The 26,805-nt window shown below is 42.6% G+C and overlaps 1 protein-coding gene across 1 annotated transcript in view; it reads left to right on the top strand.

The window, feature by feature from the left end:
* Positions 1–26,805, top strand: part of LOC140390209 (uncharacterized) — a 175,624-nt gene that overhangs the window by 17,445 nt on the left and 131,374 nt on the right. The window contains exon 2 of the mRNA XM_072475175.1: positions 8,368–8,497. Within this exon, the coding sequence (XP_072331276.1) occupies positions 8,398–8,497 (100 nt within the window). The 5' untranslated portion in view covers positions 8,368–8,397. The remainder of the gene's footprint in view (positions 1–8,367; positions 8,498–26,805) is intronic.

Below are 26,805 nucleotides of genomic sequence, written 5' to 3'. Positions count from 1 at the left end.
GATTGTTTTTGGGGTCACCTCGGGCACCCTACACCAGCAGCTCCTGAAAATTAAAGGCCTCACCCTAACCTCCGCAATCGAAGCCTGTGTCCTGCACGAAAACGTGACTAGCCGCTACTCCCAATTTCAAGCGGCCGAATTGGCACGGCAGGGGTCCTACGCGGCCGGATCGGCGAGGCAGGCGTCCTACGAGGCCGAACGGGTCCAGGCGATCGATTTCCTCCCGGCCCGCGGCCCGGATGAGGACGGCCATTTTGCGAGCTTTTCGAGGCCTCCCGCGTTTGTGCGCGCCCAAAAAGACGTCGCCACAGAGGGACGTGATGCGCAGGCATGCTCGACGCAAGACCGAACTGCGCATGCGCGGTGGCGCAACGAAAGCCATGACATCACGACGTGCGTCAACTGCGGAGCCGCACATTTAAAACGGCAATGTCCGGCAAGAAACCGACAATGCCTCCGCTGTGGCAAGATGGGCCACTACGCTGCCTGCTGTCGAGCTGCTCAACCTGCCAATGTTCCCCAATTCTGACAACCTCGCAGGGATGTGCACACCATTCAGCCTCCTTACTACGAGTCGTGCCCAGACGATATCCAGACCAGTGACACAGACGACCGGGACGTCTTCCGTGTTGCAGTCATTGATGGGATCCGGATGTCTCCAGCCAGGACCCACCAGCCGTTGCAAGTGAACACTGTCAATCCGGGTGATGAATGGTGTGCCACCCTTACGGTCAACCCGAATTCGTCACCCACCTACTAGACTGGACTTATGAGCCTGTTTGTACATTGAACTCGTAATACCACTGTGTTAATATGTTTCTGTTCTTCCTTGTCGTTACAGGAGTTTGTATTGTCGTTCAACATTTCCCAGTTCTGTTTCTGGTACAACCTCATTGCTACGTCGCACCCAACATCGCACCTTGTATATAGTTTAGCCCCATGTGCATGCTGTAGATATTGCACACACACATCCAGCTGCACTCAGTACACTTCTCTATTTATAACCACATAGGCACATGTTCTTGTAAAAAAGGGGGGATGTCATGATATTCAGGTAAACATCATGGTACAAACATACATACACACTGATAGACAGATCAATGGACCAATCAACACACACAACACCACAGCCAATCACAGGCAAGAGCATACACACTACAAAACAGGGAACACAACACTTCCGGCTGATTCCAGCAGGAGACAGCTCAGGGCACAGAGCTCACTGCAAGCCATTCAGACATCCACCATGTGCTGAGTGCCACTCAAAGATAGTATTAGGAATAGGTCCACAGATTCAAGGGTTATAATTGAAACTCAGTAACCAGTTTACCACTGTAAATATATGTTAGTAATAAAACTGAGTTGTACCATTTGCAACCATGTTGGTTCGTCTGTGTAGCAGAGTACCCAACACATCAGGCAGGAATGATAAATGAATCCATTTCCACTACTCAATTGCTATCAAACACTCCGCTCTCTTTGAGGAAGAAAAGATCCGACACAACCCAAGAGACTATGTGAAGGTGGCTGGTTTTATGGAGTGCGGGCAGATGGGGGTTGTGATGGGTCTGGGATGTCAATTTCTCAGGTTTTTCACAAAGTTCGAGGAGATTGTGTCTGAGTTCACAGGAGCGGAGTAGGACCGAGTCAATGGTGGTGGGAGCTCGGACTTGGCCTTTCACCTAGCAAGGATTCATTCATTCAATGTAAACATGAGGGTCAAAGGTACCAGCACGTTGAAGGCAGCTGGTACTGTCACTTTCACTCTCCTTACAGGTGCTTCGAGGAAGATACCAGGCTTGAGGAGGTGTAGGAATTCATCAGGTTTCAACTGCAGCTTCAGCCCCAGGCAGAGATGACCCAGAAGCGGAGAACTAAACACCGTTATAGACATCACTGTGGTCACTTGCACGTTCCAGCAACTGAGAAACACATATCTCGGTGGGAATCAGTGTGAGCTTCAGAAGTGTCTCACAATCTGGTGATCACCGTATGGACATATGTCTGAAGCAGGTGGAGGCAGCTTCAGCTGAGCTCCTCGGTTCTCAGGGGGCTGCTGAGGAGGAGGTATCTGTGAGGTCTGAGTCAGGTCACAATCCTCTTGAATTGACCTCCCAAAACATGATGGAGAGTCAGCAAAGTCCTGAGCAACATCAGGCAGAGCTGTTGGAGTTCCTCAGCGGACAGCATGCAAAGAGTCCATCCGCCTGATCAATGATGAAGTGGTGCCCACATTTGGCACATGGAGGTCTCCATGGGGAAGATGTCAGATGCCAATGAGATCCTGATGTAGCAGAGTGTCTGGTTTCTCTTGAGGAAGCGCGCAGACCTGCACATGGATGAATTCCTGCAGTTGCAATACAAAAAGGATACGAGGCGCCTCGACCTACCTTCAGATGCTCCTTCCCCTCAAGGAGTCAGGCTGGGATCATTGAGCACCCAAAGGCAGGTGGAGCAGCATCTGGAACCCCTTGGTTACCAACTTAGTGATTCCAGGGGTTGTTCGTGCTCTCCAAATACCCTTTGCCTGTGACCCCCTCAATACTGTCACTGCAGAAGGAGCAGCTAACCCACAGAAGGACAGCCAAAGGAATCCAGCCCCCCTCTAGACCTTGGCCCTCCAGAGGATGATTACTGAACTCCGCGGCAACTTTATAATCCACAAATATATTCACTTTTGCTGAATATTGTCTTTCTCTTTCAGCTTCACCTAATCCCTGACCTCCCCACTGGTGATTCAGCTGTATGCAGCTGGGCCACGATTGATTCTGGAGGGAGAAGTGTGTGTCTGGCAGGAACTCTCAGAGACTTGTGCAAGCAGAGCCTTCATCCTTCATCCCACTGAACTTTTCTAATGCTGCCTGATGGGGTTCTCTCTCTGTTGTCCAACTGAGTATTCCAACTGAGTATTCCCCAACCTCTTCCTTCCCCTGTGTTGATGTTTATCTCCATGTTCACCCTCGCCGTCCCTTCTAGCGATACCGTTGCAGCCTCACCCTCCCTACCTATCAGTTCAATCTGCCTCCTGTTACCCTCACCACCCCCTCTGATCACATTCACCCTCAGTCACCACCAGGAGTCTCAACAGTTGACCTTCAACACCAGTCCTCAGACCTAGACATCCCACCCCCAGATCTAGGCCTTCCCCCTGCTCGCAGACCTCGGCCTTTGTAAAGAGTCATGAGAGTCCCTTTCAGAGTCTCACTTCCGTTCAAAGCTCTAATCTGAACATAACAGGAATCAGTAATTATGACCTGAAATGTGTTCAAACAAATTTATTGAATATTGTATTACAATAATAAGAAACAATAATGATAAGACAACTATAAATGTTAATGTAAAAATTAAAAAGAAAGATACCTTTATTTAAAGGGGAAAGTACTTTATATCAGAAGACAGACAGATTTTTGTTGAAACACAAACAATTACTCCAAATTTCTATGACAGCTCCCCAAAAGTGGTAAATATGTTACCATCCCTTGGAAAATACATTGCCAAGTCGCTGAATAACCTTAAGGCGGGCGGATGGGCAGTATGCTGGCTGCAGCAGCAAGTCCTCAAAACAGCCCGATCATAAGTTCAACACATTCCCTTTAAGTCATATTTTTGGCTCCATTCGAGCCTTTGGTGGCCTCGTACAGTCCTCCCCCAAAACAAATATTCACGGGAGGCCGGAGAATACCGGATCAGGCCCATTAAGGATATGCTAATGGCCTCGACTGTACAATTTGCATGCCCGTACAGGTGTGCAGTGTGGTATGTATGCACATCGCTGTCGAGGCGCCGGAGCACGGCATTCCATTGGGCACCGGCAACAGCCTCGATTTTTGGCTGACGCGCGCTTCTCTGCCCAAATTGCATTTCGCGATTCCGACGTCGCTGGATGGAGAAGAATTCCCATCCTATGCTTTTATACTTAAATAAGGACAATTACGGGGAGATGATTTGAGAACTGGCTGAAGTGAATTGGCAAGCGTATAGGTCAATAGAGATGCAGTGGAATACATTTAAGAGGTTATTTCAAAATACACAGAATATATTCTAAAGAATATGAAAATATCCAAGTTGAAGATAGTATCAAACCTCAAGAAAAAAACAGATAGGCCAAAATTTCCCTGTCATCTTGGTTGGTGGATCCCACAAGATCACAAAGCCACAGGTTGAGATAGGGAGAAGAGAACTTGAGGAGTACAGATATGGAGGCTGAAGTTCAGTTATCAAATAAATCTTTGACCAGATGATTGATAAAGAACAAGAGCAGATAGAGGGTGAAGTGGATATATTTAGTTCAGGAAAGTTGGTCTGATTGCAACAGAAGGATTCAGAGATAAAGCAGTTGTATCAGAAAGTATATACAGAAATAGAATCTAAGTGTAGATTGGAAAAAATGTATTAATGAGGAAGCAGAGTCCTTTACATATTCAGGCAGATGTAAATGGGCAGATTCATCAAGTGGTATTACCGGTGGGTTATTGAAACAAAGCGTAGAGGATAGTGCATGAGGTTCTAGTAGGGAGTCAATTAGTTGCAAGGAAATTTCAAGCAAAAATGGAAAAACATTTTTAATGGCCTGGACTGCATAAGGATGTCGTTGAATATTGTCATACATGTCACACATGTCAGGCAACAGGAAAAACCTTAAGAAATAATCAAACCAGCATCTTTAAAACCCATTCCAGCATTTGAGGAACATTTTACCATGGTTCTAATTGATTGCATAGGACCCCTTCCTGAAATGAAAAGCAAGAATTGGTATTTGTTGATGATAATGGATGTGTCTCCTCAATTTCTGGAGGCGATTCGATTGCAAAATATTACAGCTAAGAGGGTTGTAGGGGAGTTAAGTTAATTATTTTACTAGATATGGACTACCAAAAGAAATCCAGTCAGACCAAGAATCCAATTCTATGTCAGAGTTATTCAGGGAAGTTATGGAAAGCTTAGAAGTAGAGCAATTAAGGGGCGGCAAACTGGGGCAGTGGTTAGCACTGCTGCCTCACGGCGCCGACGACCTGAGTTCCATCCCGTATCTGCATTGGTCTCACCCCACAACCCAAAAAGATGTGCAGGGTAGGTGAATTGGTTACGCTAAGTTGCCGCTTAATTGGGAAAAAAAGAATCGGGTACTCAAAATTTATATTTAAAAAAGAGTAGAGCAATTTTAATTCACTGCGTATCATCCAGAATTGCAGGGAGCGTTAGAAAGATAACACCAAACTTTAAAAACCATATTGAGGGCCTATTGTCAGGATTATCCAGAGGACTAGGAAAAGGTTCATAGGAACTTTTCCCACGATTCAATCTGCCAGGAATCTGCCAAAGCCTACAGAAATTTGGAAGATGACAACAAATCCACTATTTCCATGGCAGCCTTGAGATCCTGGCTTGTAGATTATCAGGCTTTGGGGATTTATTGGTTTTCAGTCCCATTAATTTCCCCAGCAATTTCTTTTAGTAATTCTGATTTTCTTGAATTTGTCTTTCTCATTGGACCCTTGGTTCCTTAGCATTTCTGCCATTGTGAAGACACAACTAAAGTAGTTGTTTAATTGTTCAGCCAGTTTTTTGTTCTCTAATCATTTTTTTTCCTTTCCTGATACAAACTTACACAGTCTGCTTTTATGTGACTTGTAAGTTTACTTTCATTCTCTATTTTTCACCTCTTAATCTATCTATTGGTTGTCCTTTGCTGAATTCTGAATTGCTCCTAATCCTCAGCATTGATACTTTTCCTAGCAACTTTATATGACATCAATTCTGTTGAAGGATCATTTGGATATGAAATGTTGACTCTGTTTCACTGTTTCTCTCCACAGATGCTGCTAGACCTGTTGAATTTATCCAGCATTCCTGTTTTTATTTTATACAACTCCTCTTATTATCGAAAACTATCCTGAATTTCTTTTGTTAGCCATGGTTGGGTTGCTTTCTTGTGTTTTTGCCCCAGAAACTGCTGCAATAAATACATTCATTCCTTAAATATTAGCTATTGCCTATCCACTGTCATGCCTTTTAATGAAGTTCCCCAATCGACTTTAGCCAACTCACGGCTCATAATTTCTTAGTTTCTTTTGATTAGGTTTGGGACCTTATTTTCAGATGAGACATCCTCATTTTCTATCCTAATAAAGAATTCTATCATGTTATAATCACTAAAGGACCCCCACAACAAGATTATTAATTAATCCCTTTTCACCAAATACCAAATTTAGGATATCAAGTTCCCTAGTTGGCTCCCCAGCATGCTGGTCTAAAACACTTCAGGAATTCATCCGCCACAATAATATTGCTAATTTGCTTTGCCCAATCTGTCTGTAGATTGAAGTCACCCATGATTACCTTCGCACCTTTGTTGCAGGCATCTCTAATTCCCAGTTTCATGCTGTCCACTACCTTACCATCATTGTTTGGAGGCCTGTAAACAACTCCCATGAATATTTTCTATCCCTTGATGTTTCTTCGTTCCACCCAGGCGGATTCTACAGGCATGATTCAGCGGCCAACAGGTGAATCGCGCAAGAGACACAAATTGGGCTCCATGCTGGGCCGATCGGAATCATCTGACTCGCTCCTCCCGACGCAATCTGCATTTTGCCTCACTGGGCAAAATCCACATCTGCATATTTAAATTACCCGAATGGCTCATTTAAATACCCAATACCCTGGTGAGAGATCTCTGGTGTGCGTCTCTGTTATGGGGCTCTCTGTTATGGGGGCTGTCAGGTGGGGAACCCTGGTAGGAGGCTGTGATGGGGCTCTGATGAGGTGTCTGGTGAGGGTGCGGTCTGCAGGACTAGCATTGCGGGGGGAAGAGGGCCCCCAATAGACTTTAGGGGCACCTACCTGAAAGACGTACCACCTTGGACAATGCAAGATTCATTGTGCCACGTTGGAAATACCTGCACCAATTGTCACCCACGTGAATCCTGGCCCAGAGGACCAGAGAATCATGGAGATGTGGAGAATTTGGTGTCCAGCCTGTTGCTCGGATGTAAATAGGTCAAATTGACCCATTGACTACTGCTGCCTCGGAGGAGCGAACCTCAATACCGCCGCCATCGGAAAGGGATTGACATTGGGCTCCAAGTGCGTTTTTTTGGTGCTGCTGGATTCTCCACCCAATTGCGGAATTCTCTACTGTCGGTTGGTAGTAGCGAATCAGCCTATTATCTAAATGGTCGGAGATTGCAGAGCACTGAGATGCAGAGAGATTTGAGTGTTCTCATGCATTACTTGCAGAATGCGAATGTACAGGTCCAGCAAGTTATTCAGAAAGCTAATAGAATGTTTGGTTTATTGTGAGGGGTATTGAATAAAAAAGGAGTTTATACCTCAGTTATATATGTATTTGGTGAGACCACGTCTGGATTATTGTGAACAGTACTAGTCACCTTATTTAAGGAAATATGTAAACACATTGGAAGCAGTTCAGGAAGGTTTACCAGACTAATCTCTCAAACGGGCAGATTGCCTTTATGAGGAAAGGTTGGACAGGCTTGGCTTGTATTCGCTGGAGTTTAGAAGAGTGAGAGGTGACTTGATTGAAACATAAAAAATCCTGAGAGATATTGACGGGATGGACATGGAACAGATGTTTACCCTTGTGGGAGAATGTAGACCGAGGGGTCACTGTTTAAAAATAAGGGTCCCCCCATTTAAAATGGAGATGAAGCAAATTATTTTCTCTCAGTGGGTCGTTAGTCTTTGGAACTTTCTTCCTGAAAAGGTAGTGGATGCAGAGTCTTTGAATCTTTTTAAGGCAGAAATGGATAGATTCTTGAGAAGTAAGTGCACCCAGGATATTGGGGCAGACAGGACGCAGATTTGACATTATCATCAGGTCAGCTATGATCTTACTAAATGGCGAAGCAAGCTTGATTTGTCGAATGGCTTATTCCTTGTTTGTATGTACGAATCAAAGGGTGCAGCACAGCCCACCGCTGGACGTAAAACAGGTCATCCATGGGAACAATACAGAACATCGATGGACAGAATAAAGACAATAAATGGACTCAAGACAGGCCATCAATAGATGGATATAACTCAATTCATGTTTCCCAAGGCATCATGTGAACGTACGGGCCTTTGTGTTTTGACTGTGAATGTCCCCTTGAAATGCAACTCTGTCCTCCCTTTTTGTTTGTGTTGTAAAGTTTGTTTGCTTTAAGAAGTTGCTTCATGTATCTGCAAACTTTAAACCAACAGTGTATTCCTGTTCATTATCAATGATTAAGTAACGATCAATCCCATTGGACTGTCAGTAAAATATCAGGGTATTTAACGTTGTGACTGTTGAATGTCTAATGGTTGATATGTATTTATATTGTGCTTCATGAAAGATATTAACCTTCAAAACTTGAATTACAGATAATTCTGTTGATTGAATAGTTTGGAGCAATGACTCATATGGATAGCGCAGTGATGGAAGTGGCAGCTCTGAGCCGTCCTTTCCAGCTGGGAATGTTGTACGATTGTCGATCCGAATCTTTTATAACAGGTAAATCATAGAAACTAACTGTGGAATAAATCACACTAATGTCTGTAAAAACCGTGTGATCTTCTCCATCAGATTCTTTGGGTGGGATTCTCCGTTGGCTGACTCCGGAATCGAGAAACGAGATTGGGCAGAGAATCGGTTTTGACACCGTAAACGTGGCGGGCGCCGGTTTCACGCCATAACGCAATTCTCCAGTGCCTCGACAACGGCGTCAATGCTCTCCACTCCGCATGTACAGTGAACGCCATTTGCATATCATTAGTTGGCCTGACCCGGTATTCTCTGTGGCCTCCGCCTCCAGCAGGGGGAACAATTAAAAACCTGAAAGAACGCATAGATTCCACATACACTCACCGTCTTTAAGTTCAATAACCCCAAGCTAAACAAGGGTCTGAGTGCGGACAGGCCCCTAATTTTATTACGATTCCAGATCAGACCTCAATAGGGGCGAGGATATTGGAATGAAACCCAAATATTTTAGATTATTTTAAAGACAGTGTGGAAGAATTGATTCCCTCCAAGAGTGATGAAGAAATAGGACTTGGTTATTTTGAAAATAAATCTTTACTTTCAGTACAATATTAAACTTTTTCAATTCACACCCAAAAGAACAGTTTACAATTTACAACTTAAATGCTACTACTTAATTTTCCATTTCACAGCAAAAAACATACAGATCTCAATCTATCCGCCTGTGCGAGAATTAGGGAAGCAGGGTGGCAATAGGGCGGCATGGTGGTACAGTGGTTAGCACTGCTGCCTGACAGCACCAGGGACCCGGGTTCAATTACGACCTTGTATCACTCTCCGTGTAGAGTTTATATGTTCTCCCCCGTGTCTGCGTGGGTATCCTCCGGGTGCTCCAATTCTTTCCCACAGTCCAAAGATGTGCAGGTTAGGTGCATTGGCCATGGGAAATTGCCCCTCAGTGACCAGGGATATACAGGTTAGGTTATAGGTTTAGCAGGATAGGTTGGGGTGGACAGGGGACTGGACATGGGTAGATGATCAATAATAATAAGATTCCATAAACACTGCACTGAAGTTACTGTGAAAAGCCCCGATTCGTCACAGCGCCTATTCGGGTACACTGAGGGAGAATCCAGGCTGTCCCATTAACTTAACAGCTCGTCTTTTGGGACTTGTGGGAGGAAACTGGAACACCAGTAAGAAACCCAAGCAGACACTGGGAGATTGTGCAGACTCAGCACAGACAGCGACGCAAGCTGGGAATCGAACCTGGGATCCGGGCACTGTGAAGCAACAGTGCTACCCACTGGGCTACCGTGCTGCCCCGAATGCTCATTTGAAGGGATGGTGCAGGCTCGATGGGCCAAATGGCTTCCTTCTGATGCTATGATTCTGTAATTGTGGACTCAGCATCAAACAGATCATAATTTAACGCTCCCGACAAGGTTTATCCAACAACTTCCTCTCTAATGCTTTCAAATTTTCTTCCTGCCGTTCTTCGCACCACCCAGCAAAGACTTCATCTCCCCAAGCTCAAAAACGAATTATCTTTGCCGGCTGCAAAGTATTTCAACTCCCCAGGGACTTCCACAGTCAAAGCACAGTCCTTTAGGCGAGACAAAAGAACATTTGTTTGTCAATTTCACAATCTAGCTGCTAAAAATATCCAGCCCCAACAAAACAGAATTCTTGTACAAAATCATGACCACTGCAGTCAAACACACACTAATCCAAGGCTTTTAACCCTAAACTGCCCGATACAGAGGAGCTATTATTCCTAAAGTTTTCTAGTCACCATGGCCGGGATTATCCCCTCCCCGGTGGGGCGGGGGGTCCCGGCGAGACGGAGTGACGTGAACCACACCGGCGTCGGGACGTCCCAAAGGTACGGATTTCTCCGCACCTTTAGGGCTAAGCCCTCACCTTCAGGAGCGAGGCCCGCGCCGGAGTGGTTGATGCGCCGCCGGCTGGCTGGAAAGGCCATTGGCGCCATGCCAGCCGGGGCTGAAGGGACTGCACCGGTCGGCGGAAGTCCGCGCAAGCGCGGGAGCATCAGCGGCTGCTGACGTCATCCCCGCGCATGCTCGGGGGGGGTCTCTTACGCATCAGCCATCGCGGAGGCTGTGGCCAAGGCGGAGGGAAAAGAGTGCCCCCAAGGCACAGGCCCGCTCGCGGATCGGTGGGCCCCGATCGCGGGCAAGGCCACCGTGGGGCACCCCCCAGGGCCATATCGCCCCACGCCCCCCCTAGATCCCCGAGCCCGCCCGTGCCGCCTAGTCCCGCCGGTAAGAGAGGTGGTTTGATTCTTGCTGGCAGAAAAGACAACAGCAGCAGGACTTGGACACATTGCGGGCCAGTGAATCGACGGGGGGTGGGGGGGCTGCCAGCCAACCGGCGCGGTGCGATTCCCGCCCCCAGTTGCGGTGAATTTGGCACCCAGAGGGGGTGGGATTCACGCCAGCCCCCGGCGATTCTCCGACCAGACAGGGGGTCGGAGAATCCCGCCCCATATTATTAATCCATTAAGAGGCATGCAATATTCTCTGTCAGATTCTTTATTAACTCTGTAAGAGCCGTGTGATCCTCTCTGTCAGATTCTATATTAATCTCAGTAAGAGCCGTGTGATCCTCTCTGTCAGATTCTATATTAATCTCAGTAAGAGCCGTGTGATCCTGTCTGTCAGATTCTATATTAATCTCAGTAAGAGCCGTGTGATCCTCTCAGTCAGATTCTATATTAATCTCAGTAAGAGCCGTGTGATCCTCTCTGTCAGATTCTATATTAATCTCAGTGAGAGCCGTGTGATCCTGTCTGTCAGATTCTATATTAATCTCAGTAAGAGCCGTGTGATCCTCACTGTCAGATTCTATATTAATCTCTGTAAGAGCCGTGTGATCCTCTGTCAGATTCTATATTAATCTCAGTAAGAGCCGTGTGATCCTGTCTGTCAGATTCTATATTAATCTCAGTAAGAGCCGTGTGATCCTCTCAGTCAGATTCTATATTAATCTCAGTAAGAGCCGTGTGATCCTCTCAGTCAGATTCTATATTAATCTCTGTAACAGCCGTGTGATCCTCTCTGTCAGATTCTATATTAATCTCAGTAAGAGCCGTGTGATCCTCTGTCAGATTCTATATTAATCTCAGTAAGAGCCGTGTGATCCTCTATGTCAGATTCTATATTAATCTCAGTAAGAGCCGTGTGATCCTGTCTGTCAGATTCTATATTAATCTCAGTAAGAGCCGTGTGATCCTCTCTGTCAGATTCTATATTGATCTCAGTAAGAGCCGTGTGATCCTCTCTGTCAGATTCTATATTAATCTCAGTGAGAGCCGTGTGATCCTCTCTGTCAGATTCTATATTAATCTCAGTAAGAGCCGTGTGATCCTCTCTGTCAGATTCTATATTAATCTCAGTAAGAGCCGTGTGATCCTCACTGTCAGATTCTATATTAATCTCAGTAAGAGCCGTGTGATCCTCTCTGTCAGATTCTATATTAATCTCAGTAAGAGCCGTGTGACCCTCTCTGTCAGATTCAATATTAATCTCTGTAAGAGCCGTGTGATCCTCTCTGTCAGATTCAATATTATTCTCAGTAAGAGCCATGTGATCCTCTCTGTCAGATTCAATATTATTCTCAGTAAGAGCCATGTGATCCTCTCTGTCAGATTCTATATTAATCTCAGTAAGAGCCGTGTGATCCTCTCTGTCAGATTCTATATTAATCTCAGTAAGAGCCGTGTGATCCTCACTGTCAGATTCTATATTAATCTCAGTAAGAGCCGTGTGACCCTCTCTGTCAGATTCTATATTAATCTCAGTAAGAGCCGTGTGACCCTCTCTGTCAGATTCTATATTAATCTCAGTAAGAGCCGTGTGATTCTCTCTGTCAGATTCTATATTAATCTCAGTAAGAGCCGTGTGATCCACTCTGTCAGATTCTATATTAATCTCAGTAAGAGCCGTGTGATCCTCTCTGTCAGATTCTATATTAATCTCAGTAAGAGCCGTGTGATCCTCTCTGTCAGATTCTATATTAATCTCAGTAAGAGCCGTGTGATCCTCTCTGCCAGATTCTATATTAATCTCAGTAAGAGCCGTGTGTTCCTCTCTGTCAGATTCTATATTAATCTCAGTAAGAGCCGTGTGATCCTCTCTGTCAGATTCTATATTAATCTCAGTAAGAGCCGTGTGTTCCTCTCTGTCAGATTCTATATTAATCTCAGTAAGAGCCGTGTGATCCTCTCTGTCAGATTCTATATTAATCTCAGTAAGAGCCGTGTGTTCCTCTCTGTCAGATTCTATATTAATCTCAGTAAGAGCCGTGTGATCCTCTCTGTCAGATTCTATATTAATCTCTGTAAGAGCCATGTGATCCTCTCTGTCAGATTCCATATTATTCTCAGTAAGAGCCATGTGATCCTCTCTGTCAGATTCAATATTATTCTCAGTAAGAGCCTTGTGATCCTCACTGTCAGATTCTATATTATTCTCAGTAAGAGCCGTGTGATCCTCTCTGTCAGATTCTATATTAATCTCAGTAAGAGCCGTGTGATCCTCTGTCAGATTCTATATTAATCTCAGTAAGAGCCGTGTGATCCTCTCTGTCAGATTCTATATTAATCTCAGTAAGAGCCGTGTGATCCTCTCTGTCAGATTCTATATTAATCTCAGTAAGAGCCGTGTGATCCTCACTGTCAGATTCTATATTAAACTCAGTAAGAGCCGTGTGATCCTCTCTGTCAGATTCTATATTAATCTCAGTAAGAGCCGTGTGATCCTCTGTCAGATTCTATATTAATCTCAGTAAGAGCCGTGTGATCCTCTCTGTCAGATTCTATATTAATCTCAGTAAGAGCCGTGTGATCCTCTCTGTCAGATTCTATATTAATCTCAGTAAGAGCCGTGTGATCCTCACTGTCAGATTCTATATTAAACTCAGTAAGAGCCGTGTGATCCTCTCTGTCAGATTCTATATTAATCTCAGTAAGAGCCGTGTGATCCTCTCTGTCAGATTCTATATTAATCTCAGTGAGAGCCGTGTGATCCTCTCTGTCAGATTCTATATTAATCTCAGTAAGAGCCGTGTGATCCTCTCTGTCAGATTCTATATTAATCTCAGTAAGAGCCGTGTGATCCTCTCTGTCAGATTCTATATTAATGTCAGTAAGAGCCGTGTGATCCTCTCTGTCAGATTCTATATTAATCTCAGTAAGAGCCGTGTGATCCTCTCTGTCAGATTCTATATTAATCTCAGTAAGAGCCGTGTGATCCTCTCTGTCAGATTCTATATTAATCTAAGTAAGAGCCGTGTGATCCTCTCAGTCAGATTCTATATTAATCTCAGTAAGAGCCGTGTGATCCTCTCTGTCAGATTCTATATTAATCTAAGTAAGAGCCGTGTGATCCTCTCAGTCAGATTCTATATTAATCTCAGTAAGTGCCGTGTGATCCTCTCTGTCAGATTCTATATTAATCACAGTAAGAGCCGTGTGTTCCTCTCTGTCAGATTCTATATTAATATCAGTAAGAGCCGTGTGATCCTCTCTGTCAGATTCTATATTAATCTCAGTGAGAGCCGTGTGATCCTCTGTCAGATTCTATATTAATCTCAGTAAGAGCCGTGTGATCCTCTCTGTCAGATTCTATATTAATCTCAGTAAGAGCCGTGTGATCCTCTGTCAGATTCTATATTAATCTCAGTAAGAGCCGTGTGATCCTCTCTGTCAGATTCTATATTAATCTCAGTAAGAGCCGTACGATCCTCTCTGTCAGATTCTATATTAATCTCAGTAAGAGCCGTGTGATCCTCTCTGTCAGATTCTATATTAATCTCAGTAAGCGCCGTGTGATCCTCTCTGTCAGATTCTATATTAATCTCAGTAAGAGCCGTGTGATCCTCACTGTCAGATTCTATATTAATCTCAGTAAGAGCCGTGTGATCCTCTCTGTCAGATTCTATATTAATCTCAGTAAGAGCCATGTGATCCTCTCTGTCAGATTCTACATTAATCTCAGTAAGAGCCGTGTGATCCTCACTGTCAGATTCTATATTAATCTCAGTAAGAGCCATGTGATCCTCTCTGTCAGATTCTATATTAATCTCAGTGAGAGCCGTGTGATCCTCTCTGTCAGATTCTATATTAATCTCAGTGAGAGCCGTGTGATCTTCTCTGTCAGATTCTATATTAATCTCTGTTCGAGCCGTGTGATCCTCTCTGTCAGATTCTATATTAATCTCAGTAAGAGCCGTGTGATCCTCTCTGTCAGATTCTATATTAATCTCAGTAAGAGCCATGTGATCCTCTCTGTCAGATTCTACATTAATCTCAGTAAGAGCCGTGTGATCCTCACTGTCAGATTCTATATTAATCTCAGTAAGAGCCATGTGATCCTCTCTGTCAGATTCTACATTAATCTCAGTAAGAGCCGTGTGATCCACTCTGTCAGATTCTATATTAATCTCAGTAAGCGCCGTGTGATCCTCTCTGTCAGATTCTATATTAATCTCTGTAAGAGCCGTGTGATCAACTCTGTCAGATTCTATATTAATCTCAGTAAGAGCCGTGTGATCCTCTCTGTCAGATTCTATATTAATCTCAGTAAGAGCCGTGTGATCCTCTCTGTCAGATTCTATATTAATCTCAGTAAGCGCCGTGTGATCCTCTCTGTCAGATTCTATATTAATCTCAGTAAGAGCCGTGTGATCCTCTCTGTCAGATTCTATATTAATCTCAGTAAGAGCCGTGTGATCCTCTCTGTCAGATTCTATATTAATCTCAGTAAGCGCCGTGTGATCCTCTCTGTCAGATTCTATATTAATCTCAGTAAGAGCCATGTGATCCTCTCTGTCAGATTCTATATTAATCTCAGTAAGCGCCGTGTGATCCTCTCTGTCAGATTCTATATTAATCTCAGTAAGAGCCGTGTGATCCTCTCTGTCAGATTCTATATTAATCTCAGTAAGAGCCGTGTGATCCTCTCTGTCAGATTCTATATTAATCTCAGTAAGAGCCGTGTGATCCTCTCTGTCAGATTCTATATTAATCTCAGTAAGAGCCGTGTGATCCTCTCTGTCAGATTCTATATTAATCTCAGTAAGAGCCGTGTGATCCTCTCTGTCAGATTCTATATTAATCTCAGTAAGAGCCTTGTGATCCTCTCTGTCAGATTCTATATTAATCTCAGTGAGAGCCGTGTGATCCTCTCTGTCAGATTCTATATTAATCTCAGTAAGAGCCTTGTGATCCTCTCTGTCAGATTCTATATTAATCTCAGTAAGAGCCGTGTGTTCCTCTCTGTCAGATTCTATATTAATCTCAGTAAGAGCCGTGTGATCCTCTCTGTCAGATTCTATATTAATCTCAGTAAGAGCCGTGTGATCCTCTCTGTCAGATTCTATATTAATCTCTGTAAGAGCCGTGTGATCCTCTCTGTCAGATTCTATATTAATCTCAGTAAGAGCCGTGTGATCCTCTCTGTCAGATTCTATATTAATCTCAGTAAGAGCCGTGTGATCCTCTCTGTCAGATTCTACATTAATCTCAGTGAGAGCCGTGTGATCCTCTCTGTCAGATTCTATATTAATCTCAGTAAGAGCCGTGTGATCCTCTCTGTCAGATTCTATATTAATCTCTGTAAGAGCCGTGTGATCCTCTCTGTCGGGTTCTATATTAATCTCAGTAAGAGCCGTGTGATCCTCTCTGTCAGATTCTATATTAATCTCAGTAAGAGCCGTGTGATCCTCTCTGTCAGATTCTATATTAATCTCAGTAAGAGCCGTGTGATCCTCTCTGTCAGATTCTATATTAATCTCAGTAAGAGCGTGTGATCCTCTCTGTCAGATTCTATATTAATCTCAGTAAGAGCCGTGTGATCCTCTCTGTCAGATTCTATATTAATCTCAGTAAGAGCCGTGTGATCCTCTCTGTCAGATTCTATATAAATCACAGTAAGAGCCGTGTGATTCTCTCTGTCAGATTCTATATTAATCTCAGTAAGAGCCGTGTGATCCTCTCTGTCAGATTCTATATTAATCTCTGTAAGAGCCGTGTGATCCTCTCTGTCAGATTCTATATTAATCTCAGTAAGAGCCTTGTGATCCTCTCTGTCAGATTCTATATTAATCTCAGTAAGAGCCGTGTGATCCTCTCTGTCAGATTCTATATTAATCTCAGTAAGAGCCGTGTGATCCTCTCAGTCAGATTCTATATTAATCTCTGTAAGAGCCGTGTGATCCTCTCTGTCAGATTCTATATTAATCTAAGTAAGAGCCGTGTGATCCTCTCAGTCAGATTCTATATTAAACTCAGTAAGTGCCGTGTGATCCTCTCTGTCAGATTCTATATTAATCACAGTAAGAGCCGTGTGATCCTCTCTGTCAGATTCTATATTAATCTCAGTGAGAGCCGTGTGATCCTCTCAGTCAGATTCTATATTAAACTCAGTAAGTGCCGTGTGATCCTCTCTGTCAGATTCTATATTAATATCAGTAAGAGCCGTGTGATCCTCTCAGTCAGATTCTATATTAATCTCAGTAAGAGCCGTGTGATCCTCTCAGTCAGATTCTATATTAATCTCAGTAAGAGCCGTGTGATCCTCTCAGTCAGATTCTATATTAATCTCAGTAAGAGCCGTGTGATCCTCTCAGTCAGATTCTATATTAATCTCAGTAAGAGCCGTGTGATCCTCTCAGTCAGATTCTATATTAATCTCAGTAAGAGCCGTGTGATCCTCACTGTCAGATTCTATATTAATCTAAGTAAGAGCCGTGTGATCCTCTCAGTCAGATTCTATATTAAACTCAGTAAGTGCCGTGTGATCCTCTCTGTCAGATTCTATATTAATATCAGTAAGAGCCGTGTGATCCTCTCAGTCAGATTCTATATTAATCTCAGTAAGAGCCGTGTGATTCTCTCTGTCAGATTCTACATTAATCTCAGTGAGAGCCGTGTGATCCTCTGTCAGATTCTATATTAATCTCAGTAAGAACCGTGTGATCCTCTCTGTCAGATTCTATATTAATCTCAGTAAGAGCCGTGTGATCCTCTCTGTCAGATTCTATATTAATCTCAGTAAGAGCCGTGTGATCCTCACTGTCAGATTCTATATTAATCTCAGTAAGAGCCGTGTGATCCTCTCTGTCAGATTCTATATTAATCTCAGTAAGAGCCATGTGATCCTCTCTGTCAGATTCTACATTAATCTCAGTAAGAGCCGTGTGATCCTCACTGTCAGATTCTATATTAATCTCAGTAAGAGCCGTGTGATCCTCTCTGTCAGATTCTACATTAATCTCAGTAAGAGCCGTGTGATCCACTCTGTCAGATTCTATATTAATCTCAGTAAGCGCCGTGTGATCCTCTCTGTCAGATTCTATATTAATCTCTGTAAGAGCCGTGTGATCCACTCTGTCAGATTCTATATTAATCTCAGTAAGAGCCGTGTGATCCTCTCTGTCAGATTCTATATTAATCTCTGTAAGAGCCGTCTGATCCTCTCTGTCAGATTCTATATTAATCTCAGTAAGCGCCGTGTGATCCTCTCTGTCAGATTCTATATTAATCTCAGTAAGCGCCGTGTGATCCTCTCTGTCAGATTCTATATTAATCTCAGTAAGAGCCGTGTGTTCCTCTCTGTCAGATTCTATATTAATCTCAGTAAGAGCCGTGTGATCCTCTCTGTCAGATTCTATATTAATCTCAGTAAGAGCCGTGTGATCCTCTCTGTCAGATTCTATATTAATCTCTGTAAGAGCCGTGTGATCCTCTCTGTCAGATTCTATATTAATCTCAGTAAGAGCCGTGTGATCCTCTCTGTCAGATTCTATATTAATCTCAGTAAGAGCCGTGTGATCCTCTCTGTCAGATTCTACAATAATCTCAGTGAGAGCCGTGTGATCCTCTCTGTCAGATTCTATATTAATCTCAGTAAGAGCCGTGTGATCCTCTCTGTCAGATTCTATATTAATCTATGTAAGAGCCGTGTGATCCTCTCTGTCGGGTTCTATATTAATCTCAGTAAGAGCCGTGTGATCCTCTCTGTCAGATTCTATATTAATCTCAGTAAGAGCCGTGTGATCCTCTCTGTCAGATTCTATATTAATCTCAGTAAGAGCCGTGTGATCCTCTCTGTCAGATTCTATATAAATCACAGTAAGAGCCGTGTGATTCTCTCTGTCAGATTCTATATTAATCTCAGTAAGAGCCGTATGATCCTCTCTGTCAGATTCTATATTAATCTCAGTAAGAGCCGTGTGATCCTCTCTGTCAGATTCTATATTAATCTCAGTAAGAGCCTTGTGATCCTCTCTGTCAGATTCTATATTAATCTCAGTAAGAGCCGTGTGATCCTCTCTGTCAGATTCTATATAAATCACAGTAAGAGCCGTGTGATTCTCTCTGTCAGATTCTATATTATTCTCAGTAAGAGCCTTGTGATCCTCTCTGTCAGATTCTATATTAATCTCAGTAAGAGCCGTGTGATCCTCTCTGTCAGATTCTATATTAATCTCAGTAAGAGCCGTGTGATCCTCTCAGTCAGATTCTATATTAATCTCTGTAAGAGCCGTGTGATCCTCTCTGTCAGATTCTATATTAATCTAAGTAAGAGCCGTGTGATCCTCTCAGTCAGATTCTATATTAAACTCAGTAAGTGCCGTGTGATCCTCTCTGTCAGATTCTATATTAATCACAGTAAGAGCCGTGTGATCCTCTCAGTCAGATTCTATATTAATCTCAGTAAGAGCCGTGTGATTCTCTCTGTCAGATTCTACATTAATCTCAGTGAGAGCCGTGTGATCCTCTGTCAGATTCTATATTAATCTCAGTAAGAACCGTGTGATCCTCTCTGTCAGATTCTATATTAATCTCAGTAAGAGCCGTGTGATCCTCTCTGTCAGATTCTATATTAATCTCAGTAAGAGCCGTGTGATCCTCACTGTCAGATTCTATATTAATCTCAGTAAGAGCCGTGTGATCCTCTCTGTCAGATTCTATATTAATCTCAGTAAGAGCCATGTGATCCTCTCTGTCAGATTCTACATTAATCTCAGTAAGAGCCGTGTGATCCTCACTGTCAGATTCTATATTAATCTCAGTAAGAGCCATGTGATCCTCTCTGTCAGATTCTACATTAATCTCAGTAAGAGCCGTGTGATCCACTCTGTCAGATTCTATATTAATCTCAGTAAGCGCCGTGTGATCCTCTCTGTCAGATTCTATATTAATCTCTGTAAGAGCCGTGTGATCCACTCTGTCAGATTCTATATTAATCTCAGTAAGAGCCGTGTGATCCTCTCTGTCAGATTCTATATTAATCTCTGTAAGAGCCGTCTGATCCTCTCTGTCAGATTCTATATTAATCTCAGTAAGCGCCGTGTGATCCTCTCTGTCAGATTCTATATTAATCTCAGTAAGCGCCGTGTGATCCTCTCTGTCAGATTCTATATTAATCTCAGTAAGAGCCATGTGATCCTCTCTGTCAGATTCTATATTAATCTCAGTAAGAGCCATGTGATCCTCTCTGTCAGATTCTATATTAATCTCAGTAAGAGCAGTGTGATCCTCTCTGTCAGATTCTACATTAATCTCAGTAAGAGCCGTGTGATCCTCTCTGTCAGATTCTATATTAATCTCTGTAAGAGCCATGTGATCCTCTCTGTCAGATTCTACATTAATCTCAGTAAGAGCCGTGTGATCCTCTCTGTCAGATTCTATATTAATCTCTGTAAGAGCCGTGTGATCCTCTCTGTCAGATTCTACATTAATCTCAGTGAGAGCCGTGTGATCCTCTCTGTCAGATTCTATATTAATCTCAGTAAGAGCCATGTGATCCTCTCTGTCAGATTCTATATTAATCTCAGTAAGAGCCGTGTGATCCTCTCTGTCAGATTCTATATTAATCTCAGTAAGAGCCATGTGATCCTCTCTGTCAGATTCTATATTAATCTCAGTGAGAGCCGTGTGATCCTCTCTGTCAGATTCTATATTAATCTCAGTAAGAGCCGTGTGATCCTCTCTGTCAGATTCAATATTAATCTCAGTAAGAGCCGTGTGATCCTCTCTGTCAGATTCTATATTAATCTCAGTAAGAGCCGTGTGATCCTCTCTGTCAGATTCTATATTAATCTCAGTAAGAGCCGTGTGATCCTCTCTGTCAGATTCTATATTAATCTCAGTAAGAGCCGTGTGATCCTCTCTGTCAGATTCTATATTAATCTGAGTAAGAGCCGTGTGATCCTCTCTGTCAGATTCTATATTAATCTCTGTAAGAGCCGTGTGATCCTCACTGTCAGATTCTATATTAATCTCAGTGAGAGCCGTGTGATCCTCTCTGTCAGATTCAATATTAATCTCAGTAAGAGCCGTGTGATCCTCTCTGTCAGATTCTATATCAATCTCAGTAAGAGCCGTGTGATCCTCTCTGTCAGATTCTATATTAATCTCAGTAAGAGCCGTGTGATCCTCTCTGTCAGATTCTATATTAATCTCAGTAAGAGCCTTGTGATCCTCTCTGTCAGATTCTATATTAATCTCAGTAAGAGCCGTGTGATCCTCACTGTCAGATTCTATATTAATCTCAGTAAGAGCCGTGTGATCCTCTCTGTCAGATTCTATATTAATCTCAGTAAGAGCCATGTGATCCTCTCTGTCAGATTCTATATTAATCTCAGTAAGAGCCGTGTGATCCTCACAGTCAGATTCTATATTAATCTCAGTAAGAGCCGTGTGATCCTCTCTGTCAGATTCTATATTAATCTCAGTAAGAGCCGTGTGATCCTCTCTGTCAGATTCTATATTAATCTCAGTAAGAGCCGTGTGATCCCCACTGTCAGATTATATATTAATCTCTGTAAGAGCCGTGTGATCCTCTCTGTCAGATTCTATATTAATCTCAGTAAGAGCCGTGTGATCCTCTCTGTATGATTTTATATTAATCTCAGTAAGAGCCGTGTGATCCTCTCTGTCAGATTCTATATTAATCTCAGTAAGAGCCGTGTGATCCTCTCTGTCAGATTCTATATTAATCTCTGTAAGAGCCGTGTGATCCTCTCTGTCAGATTCTATATTAATCTCAGTAAGAGCCGTGTGATCCTCTCTGTCAGATTCTATATTAATCTCAGTAAGAGCCGTGTGATCCTCTCTGTCAGATTCTATATTAATCTCTGTAAGAGCCGTGTGATCCTCTCTGTCAGATTCTATATTAATCTCAGTAAGAGCCGTGTGATCCTCTCTGTATGATTTTTTATTAATCTCAGTAAGAGCCGTGTGATCCTCTCTGTCAGATTCTATATTAATCTCAGTAAGAGCCGTGTGATCCTCTCTGTCAGATTCTATATTAATCTCAGTAAGAGCCGTGTGATCCTCTCTGTCAGATTCTATATTAATCTCAGTAAGAGCCGTGTGATCCTCTCTGTCAGATTCTATATTAATCTCAGTAAGAGCCGTGTGATCCTCTCTGTCAGATTCTATATTAATCTCAGTAAGAGCCGTGTGATCCTCTCTGTCAGATTCTATATTAATCTCAGTAAGAGCCGTGTGATCCTCTCCGTCAGATTCTATATTAATCTCAGTAAGAGCCGTGTGATCCTCTCTGTCAGATTCAATATTAATCTCAGTAAGAACCGTGTGATCCTCTCTGTCAGATTCTATATTAATCTCAGTGAGAGCCGTGTGATCCTCTCTGTCAGATTCTATATTAATCTCACTAAGAGCCGTGTGATCCTCTCTGTCAGATTCTATATTAATCTCAGTAAGAGCCGTGTGATCCTCTCTGTCAGATTCTATATTAATCTCAGTAAGAGCCGTGTGATCCTCTCTGTCAGATTCTATATTAATCTCAGTAAGAGCCGTGTGATCCTCTCTGTCAGATTCTATATTAATCTCAGTAAGAGCCGTGTGATCCTCTCTGTCAGATTCTATATTAATCTCAGTAAGAGCCGTGTGATCCTCTCTGTCAGATTCTATATTAATCTCAGTAAGAGCCGTGTGATCCTCTCTGTCAGATTCTATATTAATCTCAGTAAGAGCCATGTGATCCTCTCTGTCAGATTCTATATTAATCTCAGTAAGAGCCGTGTGATTCTCTCTGTCAGATTCAATATTAATCTCAGTAAGAGCCGTGTGATCCTCTCTGTCAGATTCTATATTAATCTCAGTAAGAGCCGTGTGATCCTCTCTGTCAGATTCTATATTAATCTCAGTAAGAGCCGTGTGATCCTCTCTGTCAGATTCTATATTAATCTCAGTATGAGCCGTGTGATGCTCTCTGTCAGATTCTATATTAATCTCAGTAAGAGCCGTGTGATGCTCTCTGTCAGATTCTATATTAATCTCAGTAAGAGCAGTGTGATCCTCACTGTCAGATTCTATATTAATCTCACTAAGAGCCGTGTGATCCTCGCTGTCAGATTCTATATTAATCTCAGTAAGAGCCGTGTGATCCTCTATGTCAGATTCTATATTAATCTCAGTAAGAGCCGTGTGATCCTCTCTGTCAGATTCTATATTAATCTCAGTAAGAGCCGTGTGATCCTCTCTGTCAGATTCTATATCAATCTCAGTAAGAGCCGTGTGATCCTCTCTGTCAGATTCAATATTAATCTCAGTAAGAGCCGTGTGATCCTCTCTGTCAGATTCTATATTAATCTCAGTGAGAGCCGTGTGATCCTCTCTGTCAGATTCAATATTAATCTCAGTAAGAGCCGTGTGATCCTCTCTGTCAGATTCTATATCAATCTCAGTAAGAGCCGTGTGATCCTCTCTGTCAGATTCAATATTAATCTCAGTAAGAGCCGTGTGATCCTCTCTGTCAGATTCTATATTAATCTCAGTAAGAGCCGTGTGATCCTCTCTGTCAGATTCTATATTAATCTCAGTAAGAGCCGTGTGATCCTCTCTGTCAGATTCAATATTAATCTCAGTAAGAGCCGTGTGATCCTCTCTGTCAGATTCTATATTAATCTCAGTAAGAGCCGTGTGATCCTCTCTGTCAGATTCTATATTAATCTCAGTAAGAGCCGTGTGATCCTCTCTGTCAGATTCTATATTAATCTCAGTAAGTGCCGTGTGATCCTCTCAGTCAGATTCTATATTAATCTCAGTAAGAGCCGTGTGATCCTCTCTGTCAGATTCTATATTAATCTCAGTAAGTGCCGTGTGATCCTCTCAGTCAGATTCTATATTAATCTCAGTAAGAGCCGTGTGATCCTCTCTGTCAGATTCTATATTAATCTCAGTAAGTGCCGTGTGATCCTCTCAGTCAGATTCTATATTAATCTCAGTAAGAGCCGTGTGATCCTCTCTGTCAGATTCTATATCAATCTCAGTAAGAGCCGTGTGATCCTCTCTGTCAGATTCTATATTAATCTCAGTAAGAGCCGTGTGATCCTCTCTGTCAGATTCTATATTAATCTCAGTAAGAGCCATGTGATCCTCTCTGTCAGATTCTATATTAATCTCAGTAAGAGCCGTGTGATCCTCTCTGTCAGATTCTATGTTAATCTCAGTAAGAGCCGTGTGATCCTCTCTGTCAGATTCTATATTAATCTCAGTGAGAGCCGTGTGATCCTCTCTGTCAGATTCTATATTAATCTCAGTAAGAGCCGTGTGATCCTCTCTGTCAGATTCTATGTTAATCTCAGTAAGAGCCGTGTGATCCTCTCTGTCAGATTCTATATTAATCTCAGTAAGAGCCGTGTGATCCTCTCTGTCAGATTCTATATTAATCTCAGTGAGAGCCGTGTGATCCTCTCTGTCAGATTCTATGTTAATCTCAGTAAGAGCCGTGTGATCCTCTCTGTCAGATTCTATATTAATCTCAGTAAGAGCCGTGTGATCCTCTCTGTCAGATTCTATATTAATCTCAGTAAGAGCCGTGTGATCCTCTCTGTCAGATTCTATATTAATCTCAGTAAGAGCCGTGTGACCCTCTCTGTCAGATTCTATATTAATCTCAGTAAGAGCCGTGTGATCCTCTCTGTCAGATTCTATATTAATCTCAGTAAGAGCCGTGTGATCCTCTCTGTCAGATTCTATATTAATCTCAGTAAGAGCCGTGTGATCCTCTCTGTCAGATTCTATATTAATCTCAGTAAGAGCCGTGTGATCCTCTCTGTCAGATTCTATATTAATCTCAGTAAGAGCCGTGTGATCCTCTCTGTCAGATTCTATATTAATCTCAGTAAGAGCCGTGTGATCCTCTCTGTCAGATTCTATATTAATCTCAGTAAGAGCCGTGTGATCCTCTCTGTCAGATTCTATATTAATCTCAGTAAGAGCCGTGTGATCCTCTCTGTCAGATTCTACATTAATCTCAGTAAGAGTCGTGTGATCCTCTCTGTCAGATTCTATATTAATCTCAGTAAGAGCCGTGTGACCCTCTCTGTCAGATTCTATATTAATCTCTGTAAGAGCCGTGTGATCCTCTCTGTCAGATTCTATATTAATCTCAGTAAGAGCCGTGTGATCCTCTCTGTCAGATTCTACATTAATCTCAGTAAGAGCCGTGTGATCCTCTCTGTCAGATTCTATATTAATCTATGTAAGAGCCGTGTGATCCTCTCTGTCAGATTCTATATTAATCTCAGTGAGAGCCGTGTGATCCTCTCTGTCAGATTCTATATTAATCTCAGTAAGAGCCGTGTGACCCTCTCTGTCAGATTCTATATTAATCTCAGTAAGAGCCGTGTGATCCTCTCTGTCAGATTCAATATTAATCTCAGTAAGAGCCGTGTGATCCTCTCTGTCAGATTCTATATTAATCTCAGTAAGAGCCGTGTGACCCTCTCTGTCAGATTCTATATTAATCTCTGTAAGAGCCGTGTGATACTCTCTGTCAGATTCTATATTAATCTAAGTAAGAGCCGTGTGATCCTCTCTGTCTGATTCTATATTAATCTCAGTAAGAGCCGTGTGATCCTCACTGTCAGATTCTACATTAATCTCAGTAAGAGCCGTGTGATCCACTCTGTCAGATTCTATATTAATCTCAGTAAGAGTCGTGTGATCCTCTCTGTCAGATTCTATATTAATCTCAGTAAGAACCGTGTGATCCTCACTGTCAGATTCTATATTAATCTCAGTAAGAGCCGTGTGATCCTCTCTGTCAGATTCTATATTAATCTCAGTAAGAGCCGTGTGATCCTCTCTGTCAGATTCTACATTAATCTCAGTAAGAGCCGTGTGATCCACTCTGTCAGATTCTATATTAATCTCAGTAAGAGTCGTGTGATCCTCTCTGTCAGATTCTATATTAATCTCAGAGAGAGCCGTGTGATCCTCTCTGTCAGATTCTACATTAATCTCTGTAAGATCCGTGTGATCCTCTCTGTCAGATTCTATATTAATCTCAGTAAGAGCCGTGTGATCCTCCCTGTCAGATCTATATAAATCACAGTAAGAGCCGTGTGATCCTCTCTGTCAGATTCTATATTAATCTCAGTAAGAGCCGTGTGATCCTGTCTGTCAGATTCTATATGAATCTCAGTAAGAGCCGTGTGATCCTCTCTGTCAGATTCTATATCAATCTCAGTAAAAGCCGTGTGATCCTGTCTGTCAGAGTCTTTATTAATCTCTGTAAGAGCCATGTGATCCTCTCTGTCAGATTCTATATTAATCTCAGTAAGAGCCATGTGATCCTGTCTGTCAGATTCTATATTAATCTCAGTAAGAGCCTTGTGATCCTCTCGGTCAGATTCTATATTAATCTCAGTAAGAGCCGTGTGATCCTCTCTGTCAGATTCTATATTAATCTCAGTAAGAGCCGTGTGATCCTCTCTGTCAGATTCTATATTAATCTCAGTAAGAGCCGTGTGATCCTGTCTGTCAGATTCTATTTTAATCTCAGTCAGAGCCGTGTGATCCTCTCTGCCAGATTCTATATTAATCTCAGTAAGAGCCGTGTGATCCTCTCTGTCAGATTCTATATTAATCTCTGTAAGAGCCGTGTGATCCTCTCTGTCAGATTCTATAGTAATCTCTGTAATAACCGTGTGATCCCCTCTGTCAGATTCTATATTAATCTCAGTCAGAGCCGTGTGATCCTCTCTGTCAGATTCTATATTAATCTCAGTAAGAGCCGTGTGATCAACTCTGTCAGATTCTATATTAATCTCTGTAAGAGCCGTGTGATCCTCTCTGTCAGATTCTATAGTAATCTCTGTAATAACCGTGTGATCCTCTCTGTCAGATTCTATATTAATCGCAGTAAGAGCCGTGTAATCCTCTCTGACAGATTCTATATTAATCTCAGACAGAGCCGTGTAATCCTCTCTGTCAGATTCTATATTAATCTTTGTAAGAGCCGTGTCATCCTCTCTGTCAGATTCTACATTAA

The sequence above is a fragment of the Scyliorhinus torazame genome, chromosome 14 (assembly GCF_047496885.1).
Source record: "Scyliorhinus torazame isolate Kashiwa2021f chromosome 14, sScyTor2.1, whole genome shotgun sequence".
Taxonomy (NCBI): domain Eukaryota; kingdom Metazoa; phylum Chordata; class Chondrichthyes; order Carcharhiniformes; family Scyliorhinidae; genus Scyliorhinus; species Scyliorhinus torazame.
The sequence above is the reverse complement of the archived record's forward strand: the minus strand, read 5'-3'. Positions and strand labels throughout refer to the sequence as shown.